The 16,616-nt window shown below is 37.4% G+C and overlaps 1 protein-coding gene across 2 annotated transcripts; it reads left to right on the top strand.

Moving 5' to 3' along the window:
• Positions 1-12,686: 12,686 nt before the first annotated feature.
• On the top strand, positions 12,687-15,207 carry si:dkeyp-59c12.1 (Ras-related and estrogen-regulated growth inhibitor-like protein). 2 transcript variants are annotated; one of them, XM_063481133.1, is made up of 5 exons: positions 12,687-12,772; positions 13,159-13,417; positions 13,507-13,560; positions 13,682-13,758; positions 14,195-15,207. In XM_063481133.1, exons 2-5 carry the CDS (start codon positions 13,369-13,371, stop codon positions 14,618-14,620), a joined length of 606 nt encoding a protein of 201 aa, XP_063337203.1. In that variant the 5' UTR covers positions 12,687-12,772; positions 13,159-13,368; the 3' UTR covers positions 14,621-15,207. The 2 variants fall into 2 exon arrangements, with proteins under 2 accessions (XP_063337203.1, XP_063337204.1); XM_063481134.1 differs by lacking the exon at positions 12,687-12,772 and having other exon boundaries at positions 13,076-13,417.
• Positions 15,208-16,616: the final 1,409 nt, after the last annotated feature.

Below are 16,616 nucleotides of genomic sequence, written 5' to 3'. Positions count from 1 at the left end.
CAACATTGTTATCAACATGATACGTATAAATATGGATTATTTTTAAACAAACACAATTTATTATGTATTAGCCTACTGATTTATTCAGTAGGCTATTACATGTTTGTGATCGGTAGCAGGACTGAAAGAAGTTGCAACCGACAGTATGAGAAGTTTGTGCAAGTGTGTGTGTATGAACTGGACATATTTTGCAAACTGCCTGTCAACAACCACAGTTGGACTATAAATAGCCCGTACACCGAGGTCCTATGGATGTCAACGCTAGAAGTACAGTATAATAGACGTAAAAAATTTTTTTAAAAAGACATCAAAACAAAAGTTGTTGCGGACCAAAATTGCACCTCCAAAAAATGACTTAAAAAGACATCACTATGACGTCACTTTGCGCAGTGGGTATGTGGGGCGGACCAGTGAAACTCCAGTTTCTGTCAGTGTAAAAAGTTGAACTATGTATTGAGATATCTTAATATGACACAAATAAGAGCAATTTAAACATTATGTGTCAGTTTTTCTACATGGTAAAGAACTGCTGCTGTAGTAAATGAAAAAAATCATTCTTCTCATCATCATTTGAGCTACGATTGTAAGAATGTTTGTAAAATTACAGAAACCTATAATCCAATTACTTTGATGTATTGTGAATGACCATGAGAAAGGTTTTTATGGGTAAGAAAATCTGTAAAACTGTAAAAGTACAGTTAAAAGAAATTTTTTTTAATAAACGGGGTCTTTAGCGGCCGATTCTGGCCCCCGGGCCTTATGTTTGACACCCCTGGTCTAACACGAGAAGGCCTTAAAACTGTATTCTTTTTATTGGCCAGCAGGGGGCAAGTTTCTAATTTCAAGAATTAACTCATCTGATATGGTCCAACTTTGAATAAAAAATGGACAATAAAGCTGTGTACCCTTTAAGTCTTAGCAAGCTCGTGAGTAGACAATAAGAGCTGCAGTGTCCCTCAGTTTCTTATTCAAATTTGCATCTCGCATTTGATGGCTTTTTTCAAAAAAGGTAAAATGTAAATGGCCAAAACTGGTGAAATGCCAGTCTTTCAAAAACAACTTCAAAAACAAATGGGTGATGGGTAAAACCATCTTTTAAATACAGTCTATGATTTTGTTTAAAACAAAATGCACTCACGACCAATTCAGAAACTCCTAAACACATCTCAGTGGATCAAAATGACAAGTTGAGGGTTTTTTTTGTAGTTACATGTTGTAAATATTTCTAAACAAAATGCAGTGGTTTATGATATTCTGTGATCACTAGATGTTTTATATTATTAAACAATACGATATATTTAATTAAGATATATGAATGACAATACAAGTTTAGCAGTTCAAAAAATTCTACATAGGAACAAGTTATTTAGATGTATCACCACTTTGCCAGGGTCTGGAAGAAGACCCAAATTGCCAACCTCATAGGAAATTACTTAGGATATTCAGGAACAACCAAGGAACCACTCAGGCTCAAGCCTGCCATGAACTGGAAACTGCTGGAACACCACAGCGTCACTGTCCACAGTGAAGTGAGTTTCACGTCATTGTAAATTGAGAGGGTGCTGACTAAGACAGAGGAGCCTGCTCCAAAACTGACACCTTTTGGCTTGACTGAAATTTGCAGCTGTCCACATGGACAAGCAAAATGCCTTCTTGAGAAGAATTTTGTGGTCAGACGAGAAAAAGATTGAGGTATTTGGCATGACAAGAGGTATGTTTGGAAGAGTAAAGGTGAGGCTTTCAAGTCTTAAGAACACCGTATCAACTGTTAAGCGTGGTGGTGGCAGCATCATGCTCTGGGGCTGTTTTGCTTCAAGTAGTACTGCTACAGAGTGGCCAGAAATCCAACCAGAATTATACCAGAAGGTTTGTGATGACTCAAATGCTTCTGGTTGAGGTGCAACTTGCTAAGGGACATTTAACCAAACATTAACAGGGGTGTATCTATACTTGTATGTGTACCTGTATGTGTACCTTTGACCCTGTGTGGGATAAAGAAAATCTAAAACAAATTCAAATATGTGCATCCAATTCTTTTTAAAAAAGTTATTCATTTAAAGTCATTTAAAGTCCAAAATTACCATGACATGATGTGTGCATAAACTTTTTGCCAGAAGAAGTGCTATAGGTAACATTATGACACAGGCAACTTTTTCCCCTTATATTTGCAATTTACACTTATCAACTTATCATTCCTTATCTTTTTAAGCTGACTTCTCAGAATAAAGCTGTAACTATCTCTACTAGTGCTACCATTGTTGCAGCTTGAACCGGTTGGTTTTTGTAGCTTGTACAGGTTTCTTATTTCAACAACATTAGATTGATTTGATTTGATTTGATTTGATATACCTTTATTAGTCCCACAAGGGGAAATTTCATAAGGCTGCCGACCTATTGCACGCAATGGCGGCGCCATCTTACCCTCCGACCATACATACATTACACAAAACATCACATGGGGAAGACAGGTCAGAGAGGTATAACAATGGAAAATGCACCACATGAGGAAAGATAAGGAGAAAAAAAATAACTCCCCCCAGACTGAGCTCCAACAGGGAGATCAGTTTGGTGGATATTCTCGCTGAAGTTCATTGCATGTTCTTCTTCTTTGAGTGTGGAGCGTTTTCAACGTGACATCCTGAGACTCTGGGTGCCAATCAGTGCTGCTGAGCTTAAATTTCACTTGGAGGGAGCTGCCTCTGCAGAGGATGTGCTCACTTAAAACGTGCATGGCTGAAGGAATGTTTTCGCTGGAGAACCCCCAACATGTTTCCCGTGGTGTCAAATCACCCTGCCCGCATTCATACTACTCAGTGGCTTCAGCGTTTTTTTTTTAAATGTTTAATCGTGTGCCAAGCACAATAACAAAGACACAAATTTAAAACTCAACTTTAGCTGCTGGAACGGAGCTATGTAAGCCAGTGATGTATGCTTAACTGTTAAATATGTGACTATAGTTCTCTCAACATTGATCCCTAATTTCTTACGACACAGATAAGATGAGAAAGAGAGTGAGACTCAAATGGTGCAGTAATATCTAATGTCATAATCTGTGAGTAAGGACAAATGAAGTTTAATCACTAACTCAATTTTACTCCTTTTTAGACTTTAGTAGAGATCTTAAGGGTGTATAAAAACTGCATGAAAGTAAGGACAGACAAATGGCATTCAGTAGGGAGTTGGTGAAATGTCACCAGGCACTTATTGTGATTGTGTCCATTCTAAATATAGCTTCCTGCTGTCTGTTCTACATTTCAAACTGTTTCGTGCTGCTGCACTGATCTCTATTTTTACACCAATATCAAAAGAGAGGGCAGCGTGTGATTTTAAAATAGCGTAATATTATCTGTGCCACTGGGGAGAGGGTTTCAAGCATGACACACATAAAGCAACATGGTCTGGTTTCCTTTCCATGGTAAAGTAAAGCCAGTGGATATATTTGCTTATTTACAAACGCAAAATGGCCTTTGATAAGCCTGCTGTTTTCCTGACTTTGTGCCAAATTGTTGTTTCTGAACACAATCCACAGCAGCCAAATGTTGCATTCTCATATTTGATGATATCTTTTTACAATAGCTAAGGATTCTTCATGGGAGAATTCCATGTGCGACTCACCTCGAATGAATTCACAAACATACAAAATGTGATTGCTAAAACCAGTCCAGCGAGTTGGATGGTGCACATGAAAAAAGTCACCTAAGGAAAATGACTTTTGAGCCAGCTGAGCATGGCAAAAATGCACTGGAAAGTTTTGAGTTACAAGTGAGGTAAGATGGAAACAATGGCAGGACAGATCGAGGAGATCGCAAATGGAAACTTCCGAGAGGACATTTGAGTCAGACTATTTTTTTTTCTTGCGTTGCCCTTTATTTGCCTGTCAAAACAATATATGCAAACATGAGTTTGCGTCACTCAGACGGCAAGTAAATAGACTATAGAGCGCTTTTCTACTTGAACACTCAAATCAAAACAAAACAAAAGAAAATGCCACAGTTAACAATATTCATAGAAGCTTTTTCATAGCAGGTGTTTTTTACACTTAAGTGCTTTCTATATAATATTCACACTCCACTGAATGCATCGCAGAGCAAGTTTTGGTTTATTTTCATGTCTAAGGCTACTTTGGCATGCAGACTGGAGGAGCCAGAGATCAAATCAATCTTTTAACTAGTAGATGACGTGCTCCACCTCCTGAGCTACAGCCACCGACAGCAAGAAAGAGTCAAGGCCCTGTGATCTCATCTTCATATGACCTGGGTGAACTGCATTGGGATGGATATTATCCCAAAGTACTGTTTAAGTGTTGTGGGATAATCCCACGGTTGCACTTGAAATTGAAACGTCCTTAAGGTCATAGCAAACAGATTGGAACACTAAAATTCAGAGTTAGTTAAAGAGCTTACTGCAAGAATTTTTATATACTGTGTAGCTTATGCTAAGTTTAGAAAAAACACCTTATGCAACCAGCAGCCACAGGCCTCTGAACCATCTTACCACAATGTGCTGCAGCTGAACTTAAACTCATTTAGTCTGCCCGCATGAGATACTCACTGTATGCAAAGTGCATGTTTGGACTTGGTTTATGTGTTTGGAGACAATCATATTATCTGTTCATATAATTGCAGGTGCTGTTGAGTTTCTTCTTCACAGTTGCTTCATCATCATTTTTCCAGGCCTGATATCACCTCAAATTACACCTCACCCGACAGCAAGGCACATTTTGGCTACTGTTCTGGATATTTTGAAAACCATGCATTATACATCTAATTTCAAATCTGGGTATGATATTTAAACGATATAGAAAAGCTGCTTTTTAAAAAAAAATGTAAGAATGTTTTTTTGATTCCAGTAAGACATGAGAGTTTATGCTATGCCTGTTTATGCCCTGTCCTGATCTTCAACGTCATGCTGCTCTGTTGTATCTTAATTGTCCCTTGGGGATAAATAAAGTCTTTCTGATTCTGATTCTATATCCTCTCAGTTGCTACTTCATTAGTTAAATCTTGTTAGTACTGGGTGGAGCCACCTTTTGCCAGATCCAACAAGGTGCTGGGAACTTCCTTAGAGGTTTTGATCCAGATTGACAAAATAGCATCACACAGTTGATGGAGTGGCACCTGGTTTGGTCTTCTGCTGCTGAAGACCATCTGATTCAAGGTTCAACGTGACTGAAGCAGTCTGACCATTCTTCTCTGACCTCTGACATCAATGAGGCATTTTCTCAGAAACAACCAAGTCACACACAGAGTTACTTACATCACCTTTCTCCTCTACTGTGTTTTCAGCTCCAGCATGTCATCTTGAACACATCTACAGATCTAAATGTCTTGAGCTGCTGTAAATGAATGATTAGATATTTATGTTAAAAAACAAGTGGAAAAGGTGTTTTTATTAGAAACAACAAAAAACGACATTCAACTCCAAACAAACCATTCAGAGAGTGCTGAACCATATAAGTGTTGAACTATGGAAAATAACTTCAGTACTCCCAATTATATGTAAATGCTGAAGATAATTTCTTTGAATTTCAGGAGTGGGACCAAACCTCCATACACGCCCCTTTGTGTTCTATATTTATATATGACACTCCTGGCTCTACAACCTGTTCGTTCTCATTTTTGTGCCCCACCCTCCCTCCACTTTTTCAATTAATTCCCTTGCCCGGCCCAGGAGCCACTGCCAGTCCCCTCTGAGGCCTTCCCCAAACTGCAGCCTCAATTTATGTTCAAGCCATCTGCCATTACCTACTAGAAATGCTGTCAAACCCAAAATGAGGATGTGGTTCCAGCTAGTGAATGTATGTATATAAAGTATTTCATATCACAAGACAGTAAGAAAAAAAAACAACAAACAAATTCAGCACATAGGCTTTCTTCAGATACACATTTGGGTGTAGCACTTGATAAAATGTCACCAGGACCTTGTTTGTAGCCGATATACACAGATACCCCCAAGATCTTGCTTTATATCTAAAACCTGTGTGTATTTTATTGTAAGATCTAGATAAAATAGATAGGTGTAGATAAATAATAAATGCATATGAACTAAAACCCTTAATCAGAAACACAGTGAGCACTCCTCCAGTGGAAGAAGTGTATTGGATGAGGATGGAGTGCTGTGAGTGCAAGAACTATACATTTAGTCATGTGAACTTAAAAAAAAAAAGTAAATTACCACATTGCCTGTAATCCCTTTAATTAAAGACTTCTAGTCTTTGCTACGACTGGCAATTATGGAGGAATAGATCCATAAATCCAGTGTCACCACTCTGGACTCACAGGGGAAGTTAAAGCAAAGCATTGTTTAAGATCAGCTACATTATCCACATAGTTAGATTTGACAGCTGCCCTTATTAGACACAGTAATGGCACTCTGCAGTACAGCCTTAAGCATGAAAGAACTGAAACAGTTCTGTAGGCTTCACTCAGCACATTTCATTGCTCATTTTGCAGGGAAGATATTTTAGTCAGTGACATTTTGATTGTCAGCGTTTGGCAAGTGGTGGGCTGATAATTCACATTGGAAAGCTGACTAATTGGGCACCACGTCCAAAAGACTCGCTGTCACTGGAGGCTGGCCAGAGTTAAGATGATTTCATGCAACTGAAGAGATAATTCACTTGCAAATTTCCCTCGGCAAAGCACGAGATATGCGTATGAGTTCTCTGGCCTCGATAGTAATCCTGGTCACAAAGCAGATCTTTGCTGTTTTTTCCTCACATTCTTAGTTTTAGTTCAAATTTCTCATTATTTCAATACTTCCTGGTACCCTCAACACAGACATGAAGTCTGATGGCACTGCTGGCGCAGACAGTTTGAGCTCAATATACATAAAGTAAATCTATGCAAATAAAGAGGAATCTCATGTGGCCCAACCTTCCTGTCTGCAAAAGGTATGCAAACATGCAAGTTATCTGACCGACCTCTGTTCTATGACAAATTTGCAATATAATGTGTATAAATATTAAATAGCAGCAGTTTTTTAATGACAAGTAAAAATATATGTACTCCCTAGCCATTTTTACACATATATAGAACTTTGGTAAACAAGAACCTATCCTCAGCTAACTATAAGATTTATATGATGTCTGATTGTGTCCATCTGAAAAAAGTGCAGGGATAATCTGTCCTGCCTTTACCAAGGCACCATCCCTGCACCTAAAACCAAATTAAATAATTCAAGTAGTAAGAAAAGTCCTAAAAAGTTGATTGTGTTAATTTAGATGTAAAGTTTTCACTGTTAAACCATTCAACCAAGTGACTTCTTCAGTAGCTTTTCATGAGTAAACCCTTGATTTTATTTTATTTTTAAGTTTTCATGATGAACTGGCACAAAAGGACCTCAAAGCTGTTTGCCATTTTATGTTTTAGAACAACATCAACTTACTTCTAAAGTCTCCACAATGCAGCTAACTGATGATCTCATAAAATGGTTGTAATATAGTTAATAATGGATGCTTTTAGTCTTACAGACTACATGGAACAGCATTAGCATTCATTTGGAGTAGTTTCTGGTCACCTAAATACTGTGAGTGTCCTTACTGTCCTTAGCTAGTATATGTGCACCACATTTTGTTGACTAATTGTTAACTATGTGTATTTGGTGCTGGACAGTTTTGAAAATTGGATTTAATGGAGTTCTCTAAGAATCGGGCATATATATACAAGATTTACAAAATCTTGTTTCTATCCAAATAGTTTTAGATACTTCTTTGTGCTTTTGCAAAATAATGGCTAGAATAGTGGACAATTTACTAAAAAGTGTGCCTGTAATTGTATAACTTTCTTTATGTGTTGAAAATATCCTGTGGCACAAGCTAAGACCAAACATGGAAATGATAGGAGAGGACTTTATGTAAAATTCTGACGAGCTCTCAGGGGCCATTACAAACCACTTACCATATTTATACTATGAAATATTCAAGCAGCACTTTTCCCAGCAAGCACATAACCATTCTTGAAAGTCAAATGCAACCAAACTAAATGCAACATGTGAACATATGGTCGCTTTGCAGTGGGACGGCAGCCTGGAAGAAATGCTTTTAGGTAAAATCGAGTCAAGCGATGTGCAGTTAAATCACATTTTTATATGTCAAATAGGGGAAATAAATATCTGCAAAGATAACAACTTAAACAAGTTATATTTCAAATCAGATGCAAGCTAAAAACAGAATCTAAATGAGGACACTGTAAAGCATTGTAGTTGTTTAGTAGCCACTCTCCATTTTTGCTGGACTTTGTTTTGAGCAGGCACTCTGGTTGTCTTTTCCTGCCAATACTGGAAAGGATAGAGGTGGATGAATTGTCTCAGTAATTCTAATGGTGCAAGTCTGAAAGCTTCCTTCCTGTATGGGAAATGATATGCTAATGGCCTGCTCTTCCCTTTTCTATAGTCCTGTATCACAGCTGTCTGATGAGAGCATCGGCCTATAAGTGCCTGCTAATGATGGATGCTTTCAGTTTTATCAGCTGCAAGCAACTGGCTTCAGTAGTCCTGGTGAAATTATCCCTTTGCTTTGGCCTGAAAAGATCCATCTGTCTTTGTCTTCAGACATCCAGATAATGAGTTCTGTTAGGCATCTTTTCATGATTTGCAAATTTCTGCTGTTACCATAATACACGTATTCAAAGCCGATCAATTCACAGTTTAAGCTAAATGAATGGAGCGGTACATTGGTTGAACCTATATTTCAGCAACTGTTAATGTAGAGTAAGGAAGGGCACAGATGACATTAGCTATAGTTGGAGTGATATATTGTTATGGTTAACAACTCTATAGTTCTGAAGTTTTTATTTTCTTTTTTTATTATTCTCATCTGCTCAATCAGCAAGCAATAAAGCTTGAATAAGAACGGCAATTCACTTTACTTCCATTGCCCAGTACCAAAATAATTTACAGCTAAATAGCTGGATTGTTCTCTCATGGGATTGCTGTAAATCAAATGCTAAAAGGAGGCTGAACATTGCACTTGCGTCACAGAATGATTCCACTGAATATGTAAATAGGTAGTCACCACAGTAATGTTTTCCTTCTTAGGGAGGTGAAGATGGTGCAACATGACTTCTTCACAGCAGCCACTGTAACTGTAAGCTACATGGAAAGATATAAACCAGTAAGACAAAGATTAAAAACAAAAATCTGTGCCGACCCAGAACACACGTCCACAAATGCATGCACTAAAAGCTGGGAAATTCCAGCTATTACAATATGATGACATTTCATATGCTCAGGCTCTATACACTTTGACTGATTGTGTTACATCTGCATGCCTTCCTCACTGGCCACTCTATTAGTTGCACCTTGCTAGTACTTGGTTGGTCATCACAACTGTCTTAATTCTTCACAGCACCCATTCAACAAGGTATTCCAAGCACTTCTTAGAGATTTTGGTCCATACTGACATGTTAACATTTTATTCAGTGATGCAAATCTCCTGTTCCAACACATCCCTAAGGGGCTCTATTGGATTTAGATCTGGTGACCATGGAGGCCATTTGAATACAGTGAACTCATTGTTAAGTTCAAGAAAAACAAGTCTGTGATGAGTTGAGCTGCGTAACATGTGCATTATCCTGTTGAAAGCAGCCATACTAAGATATCCCATTATACAACCATCAGGAACCTGAACCATTAAAGTGCGACAGGATTGATCCATTCTTCTGTCGTGCGGTTTTGGTGAGCCTGTGTGAATTTTAGCCGCAGTTTCCTGTTCTTACCTGACAAGAGTGTCACTCAGTGTGGCCTACTGCTGCTAACTGGCTATTTTCTCTATTTGGAACCACACACAAAACTTTTCCATTCTGATGCTCGGTTGAACTTCAGCAGGCTTTCTTGACTCCGTCTACATGTCTAAATGTATTGTGCTGCTGCCATGTGAATGGCTTGATAGATATTTGTGTTAATGAGCAATTTAACAGGTGTGCATAACAAAGTGGATGGTGCATGTTTATGCTGTAACAAAATAGCATGTCATTGAGCTGAACTTAAACATTAATTTAAAATGTTCATATCTCTGATGTACTCACCTCAGTTCAGTTTTATATATTTTTATTTAGAGTGGGAAATTTCATGGAATTGCAAATAGAGTGTTGATATAAATAAGGAATGCTTTCCAGTGTTTCCATTGGTTTTCCATTCATTGTGAGGATATTTTTTTAACCACATTTCCTTATCATATCCTCAGAAGAAGGAGAGGTAGAATTATCACACACATAAAGCGAGTGTGAGTTAAGTCAGGAAGAAGAGTTATTTGCTTAAGCACATACAGATATGAAGCAGGTTCCTGTGAAACAGCCTTTGATGAGAGGACGTTGTTGAGGTTATATTACATAACTATCCAATGAATGTTGCAGAGGTCCATATTATTTCATATTTTAATACAATTTCTTTTATTTACAACATCTTTTCAATGTTATTAGTACAATTTTTAGCATTATCCTAAATAACTTATATACCTTTTATTTCATCTTGGGCATTAAAACTCTGAGCAATGTGTACACATAAGATTAAAACAATGTCTAGCGTCAGTAAGTCCTTAAAAACCTCCTTTCGTAGTTGTGGACGGCTGCATGGTTAACTGCACCAACATTTAGCAATATGCGTCACATGAGAAAGAGTGAAACATGCACGTCAGTCTGGCACATTGATGAAATTAAAGCTGAGTCTGCGTTGCTGTCACTTGCACACCATGAAAGATGTGTGAATAAACTCTTAGCACATTAGCACAGAGACACATTTGTTTATGGTTTAGTCTGTACAGTGACTGAAATAAATGTTCTGTCACAAAGGTTTGTAGTTTAACAATTAGCTATAGATTAGCTATCAAGCTAAAGATTTTTGTGTTGTTGCGCCTATTACAGCAAACAAAAGCACAACACATCAGTTTTGATTTTGACTTACTTTTACTTACACGTATTTAATGTTTTGTTGGTTATGTACAATTTAACAGGCAATTAAGGTCAGCAATGTATGATAATATTAATCTAGAGGTCCTCTAAACACTGTAAGGCAATGCATTTCTTTCAAAATAAACCGATTTCCTTATTTTTGGTTATCATATATTTATTTATTTTTTCTTGTGTACCTTCTTTATTTATTCCATATTACATGGAGCAACTCCATGAATTTCATAAATGTTGCACCTGCACCAGCCAGGAAATTTAAAAATCCTCTGAAGTATGTGCTGTATTTCACACAGATATGCTGCAATGACAAAAGTCATTGCAGCTGACAGCCTGGGAAAATATGAGTTTATTATTAATCTGATTTATTAAAATCACTGCGGGAACAACTTTGCTTTAAAGTTATGTGCCTGGTATTTTATAAATTGCATGAGCACATATTTTAATTATGATGAATTTGTTTTAGATGAGAACATGGTTTATGAAGGTCATACGTTTGGCTTCATTTATTAGTATTAAGAAGCCAATGCCGCAATTGCTAAAACCTCCTATAATGATAAATGAAGGCATTCAAATGCAAAATTAAGCAGTCTTTCCAACATAATGAAAGCCTATAATACCTTTATTTTTTTATAATCACAGTTAATTCACAGTCATCGCACCAGTAAACAAAGGTTAGTGAGGATTACTATAAATAACAGCTATGAAATCACATAAATGCTATAATATTACAGGTACATGGTTAGCATACAAATATTTTAATACTTGAGTTTTTGGAGCTTCGGTCGGGTTAATCTCATTGATAAAAGTTAAGAAAAAGGAAATTATATCAGAGACGAAATGAAAGGTTTTTTTGATCTGATTTTAGAGCTACAGTCATGTACTGCAATAATGTTTGGACAAATTAAAAACGAACCCTCCCCCCCAAACAACAAGCAGTTGACACAAAACATTTTATAGTAATGGGAAACTCTAAATTATTTTTGAACTAAGAATGATTTGGTCCTGTGTGATTTACATAGAGTAACTTTTCCCTCTATGACTAAGCTACACAAGAAACCAGGTTAGAGGAGAAATCAGATTAAAGCAGGAAATTGCGGCATGCAGAGGGGAGAAACTAAAGTTGATAAGATAAAATCAAACACACACAGATGTGTTTCCAACACTTGAGAGGACAATATATTGTATCTTATTTTTTGTTGACTTAACCTAACTGCTGCTCATCTCACTGTAACTTTGACCAGAAGTAACTAATTAACCAAAGTCTGAAATTCCTTTCAGACTTAGGTCATATGCCTTGTGGGAACTTGTAGTTTGTCCCCATAAGGAGGTAAAGTTGCAGATGCATGTTCCCAAAATAATAGTAATACAAGGACACACACAAATACACATGTGTGTCTTTCTTAGCTATCACTACAAACTTAAATCTAAATTTAACCTTAGGCTCTAAGACCAAATATTAACCCACTGATCAACACTTCAAAGGTCACTAAGTGCAGTGACCTCATACATGTCCTCATTCCCAAGATTTAAAACTCAGGCTGGTCCTCACAAACACAGCTATACAAGTACACATCCCACCTCACACACACAAGAAGGCATGCGTTACAGCGTGTCTGTGCAAACAGCCAATTATCTGAGAGTCTTTTTCTGGTCAACCAATCGGTGATCAGCAGCAGCATCCGCTCTGTCTTTCTGGTTTCAGGAAGCAAAATAAAGTAGTGTGCAGTAGAAGAAAACATGTACTCTTGTTCCACCTTGTGGCTGTTTTAAATATCCCCCCCAAAACAAAGATTTTCTTCTTCTTCTTAAAGAGTGGACACGCAACAGATCCTGCTCATACCACGTTGTTTAGTTTCTCAGGTTCTCAGGTAGGATTTATTATACTTCATTACGATGCATTAGTTGTAGCTCAATGAACTCGAGTAAACCCTTTCTAAGGTTAAAATAATTATTTTGGCTTTGATCTATATTTTAGAGTATCAGAGTGTTGTCCACATCAATCTTCAATCATAAACAAAAATCCAGCATTAAAACTTTACTAATTAATCGATTACAGAATTATTTTTTCTATCCTTCATAGTTTTTAAAACTGCAGCAGTCGTGTAGATTATTTAGGAAAAGCTGTATTTGCCTGTTCAAAGCTTAGTTTCCTCTCAGATGATATAATAGAATTAAGCTCATGTGGCATACAGTGGAAATGAGGTTATCTGACGTAATGACAGAACCATTTTGGACTTTACTCCCTCTGCTTCAGCGCACTCCACAGGAGAGACGCAAGCGAGGGACCACGTGAGGGAGACATCGTTAAGTTACTGCTGTTGTTGTTGATGGTGGGGGGGGTTGGAAGTGGTTGGGGTTTGTTTACCCCGCCCACCTGTCTGCCGTATAATAACTGCTGTCAGACGGCAGCAGTGGCACAGCAGCAGCCTCCTCAGAGAGGCACAAAACAGCTATTTCATTGAATATGGATGCCAACATTGTTGTTATGGGGATGGAGAGCGTTGGGAAATCAGGTAAAAAAAATAACACATTTTCAGTGGAGATAAGACGTCACACTTAGGTCTCTTTTTCACACAGTGAACTAAAGTTTGTGTCTTTTTAGCGCTGACTGTCCGCCTGTTAACTCGGAGATTCATTGGAGAGTATGGAGATATTGGTAAGTGCCCACTTTTTATTTTATTTTATTTAGTTTTTATTTTATTTATTGCTAACTTTTGATGCATTGATGCCTTTCCTGGCAATTAAACATCTCCTAAACTATCTTTTGTGTCTTGCAGAATCAATCTACAGTCACAGCTTCATAGTAGATGGGAGGGCGGTCACTCTCAATATTTGGGATTCCCATTATTCTCAGGTAAGAACTTCAATATGATGTTACTAATTCTATTTTTTTCTATTTAAAAACGCCCGTTTCTTGTTTTACAGTGTTTAAAAATCTAAAAGAAATCCCAGTCTAAGTAAGAGCAAAGGTATTAGTGCTGTTATAAGTTAAATATATTAAAAGTAAAAGTAGGCTGCTCCTTTTATTCTAATATTATTTTTTAAATTATCTTAAAGTTCGAAGAACATTTTGAATGTGTGAGCTGGTCATGATAGCGATAAATAAAAAAAAATAAATATCTATAAGCTTGTGTCTGTAAGTACTAGAAATGGAGTATCACAAAATAAAAATTTAAAATGACTGACTGTCTTGTTTTTGTACAAAAATATAAAATGCTAGGGCGAATGTACTTTGTTGCTTTCTGCCTCTAACTGTTGCTTAATATGAACTTCAATGTGTGGTTTTGCAGGATTTCTCTGCAGACTCGTCACTCTTTGAGAAGAAGGTGCGGTGGGCCGATGGCTTTGTTCTGGTCTACAGCATCTGCGACAGGGCCAGTTTCAACACAGTTAGCAGGCTCATTCAGACTATCAAATCCACCAAGGACTGCCTGAGTGCAGACAAAGTACCCATAGTGATTGTGGGTAACAAAAGGGACCTGCACCACAGACGGACAGTGACGAGCGAAGAGGGCCGGCTGCTGGCTCTCAACACAGACTGCCAGTTCTATGAGGTGTCGGCCGCCGAGAACTACCACAGTGTGCTCATGGTCTTTCACGGCCTGGTGGACAGATTGAAGGATGCCAAGCTAACCACGAAGAAGCCTCTAAGGTTGAAGGGCATAGTGAAAAGCATGTCTGCAGTGTTTGCCAGGAGACGGACTGAGTCGTTTTAGTAGAAATGTGACAAAGGAAGAGGAGACGGCATCAGATGGATATCTGTCAGTGAAACATTACCACGTGTCGCATGTGTGTTAAAAAAAAAAAACTCTAAAAAGGTAAAAGCTGTTATGCTTCAGAGAACATGGGCACAAAACAATTTCACAGAGGTTACAGATGCTTTCTGCACTTTAACTGCACGTAAGTTAACATAGTGTCATTCTTCATCCAGCCTCTTGCCATTTAAAATCCAAAAGTGTGCAGCGAGGTATGAATTGTGTTTGCAGTGTATGTGTGTTTTACAAGATTTTTTCAGATGTGGCTTCAGATCCAAAGAAATTCTATGCACAAACTAAATGTGCCTTTACTTATTATGTATATGCCAAAGCTCATTTCTCATGATTAGAGTGAAAGTTTTTTCTCCCGGAAAAAGTGGCTGAAAAGTGCTAAATCCGTTAATTACTTCTTGGAAGTGAGGCGTAATATTTCTATTTATTCAAGTCTAAACACTGTAAACGAACAACTGAATAAAGTGGTTTTTTTGTCAAAGTGTTTTATATCTTTATGTTTGGTTGTTTGACTGTAAGTCAGTCCCTGAAATATACTGTTTGTATGAAGTTATAAGAATTTTAAATAAACCATGTGCAGAAAGATTTTCTATTGCGCTTGTTTGTTTTACAGTTATTGATTCCTGCTCACCCCAAAAGGAGTGAGGATCCTGTGTGTACTTGAGATCAGCAAAGTCTATTCTGGTGGATACTCGGCTAAAACATTCACACCCATGTCTCAAAACTGTCTCACAACTTAACAGCACATCACACTTCGTGTTATGATTGTTTGAGGCCTGGATTGTTGCAGTTATTCAAGAATAGATTAGTTTTTTGTACAGCTTCCACATCCACATGAACACATCGACTTTTAATTTTTGCTTAATCCCACCAGTTCACTTTTCTCACACTGCACTAGCTATACCACTTTCAAATAATTGGCCAAAAGTGTGTATCAAAGCATAGGTTCAACGAGTCACAATCACAGTCAAAATTATGGTCTAATAATGGCCTAAGAAGATATAGGCTGCTTGATATATTTATTACTGGACCATTATTAGACCACTTAAACCACTGCTAAAAGTAGAACAAAGGAAAGGAAAGTTTTTCATAATTTCCGAGGTCTCTCATATATGAAATGGACTGTTATCCAAAAATATTTGTATTTATTTGCAAATGTATTAAATTGAAAAATTTGTGAAAGCAATATCACGCAAAGACTAATGGGAAATACTACAACTTGAACTTGAATAATATCATCCTGGAAGCCTGGATTCATCCCAAACAGGCTGAGAAAGAGGGCATGGGTTTCCTATACATGTCTTAAGAAATAGACTGTGAATATCTTGATGCTTTATGCCAATACAGGCACAAAAGTATGATAGCTGGACAATTCATGCAATGAATGGATGCATATACTTTTCAAAACTTTTTGTTGTATATTAAAGTCTGATGTAGTGCAAGTGAAATCACCAGCAGTGACAGGGTTGGAGCCTAGAAATGATTCACCTCTATTATTTAACTTAAACATAGCTGACTCATTTCATGTCCCCTTGAAAGAATACTGGCAAAACATCTTTTGCAAATCTATTTAGGACATAATACATCTAATGCCATTAACTTCGAGCTTATAAAACACATTCAAGTTTTAATTTGACCCATTCCTATAAACCACAATCTTTACAGATGTCTTCTCAAGATAGGTCTTTGAAAATATTACATGATGTGAAAAATCCTTTGAAAATAGCCCTGATGTTACAAATCACATGCTTCTCTGACTCTTAGAACAAGGAACCTGCCAGTAACCCTTAAGAAGATCGAGCTTGCAGATATATTCAGCTGGCCCCACAGAGTCTGTCATCATTGGGAGAGAAAAGAAATATTTCTTACTTTATAAAAAGCAGGGACAACCCCAACTAGATGAAGAATTTATAGTAATACCCTTTCTGCGTCTAGTACTTTGCAC

This window comes from Pelmatolapia mariae, linkage group LG7 (assembly GCF_036321145.2).
Source record: "Pelmatolapia mariae isolate MD_Pm_ZW linkage group LG7, Pm_UMD_F_2, whole genome shotgun sequence".
Taxonomy (NCBI): domain Eukaryota; kingdom Metazoa; phylum Chordata; class Actinopteri; order Cichliformes; family Cichlidae; genus Pelmatolapia; species Pelmatolapia mariae.
Note: the sequence above shows the minus strand (reverse complement) of the source record. Positions and strands in the feature narration are given on the sequence as shown.

Bases quoted from the DNA above. Each gene is read 5' to 3' on its own strand.
- si:dkeyp-59c12.1 (XM_063481133.1), top strand. From the start codon at position 13,369: ATGGATGCCAACATTGTTGTTATGGGGATGGAGAGCGTTGGGAAATCA. The intron at 13,418-13,506 runs GTAAAAAAAATA...GTGTCTTTTTAG, and splicing joins GGAGAGCGTTGGGAAATCAG to CGCTGACTGTCCGCCTGTTA. The intron at 13,561-13,681 runs GTAAGTGCCCAC...TGTGTCTTGCAG, and splicing joins TGGAGAGTATGGAGATATTG to AATCAATCTACAGTCACAGC.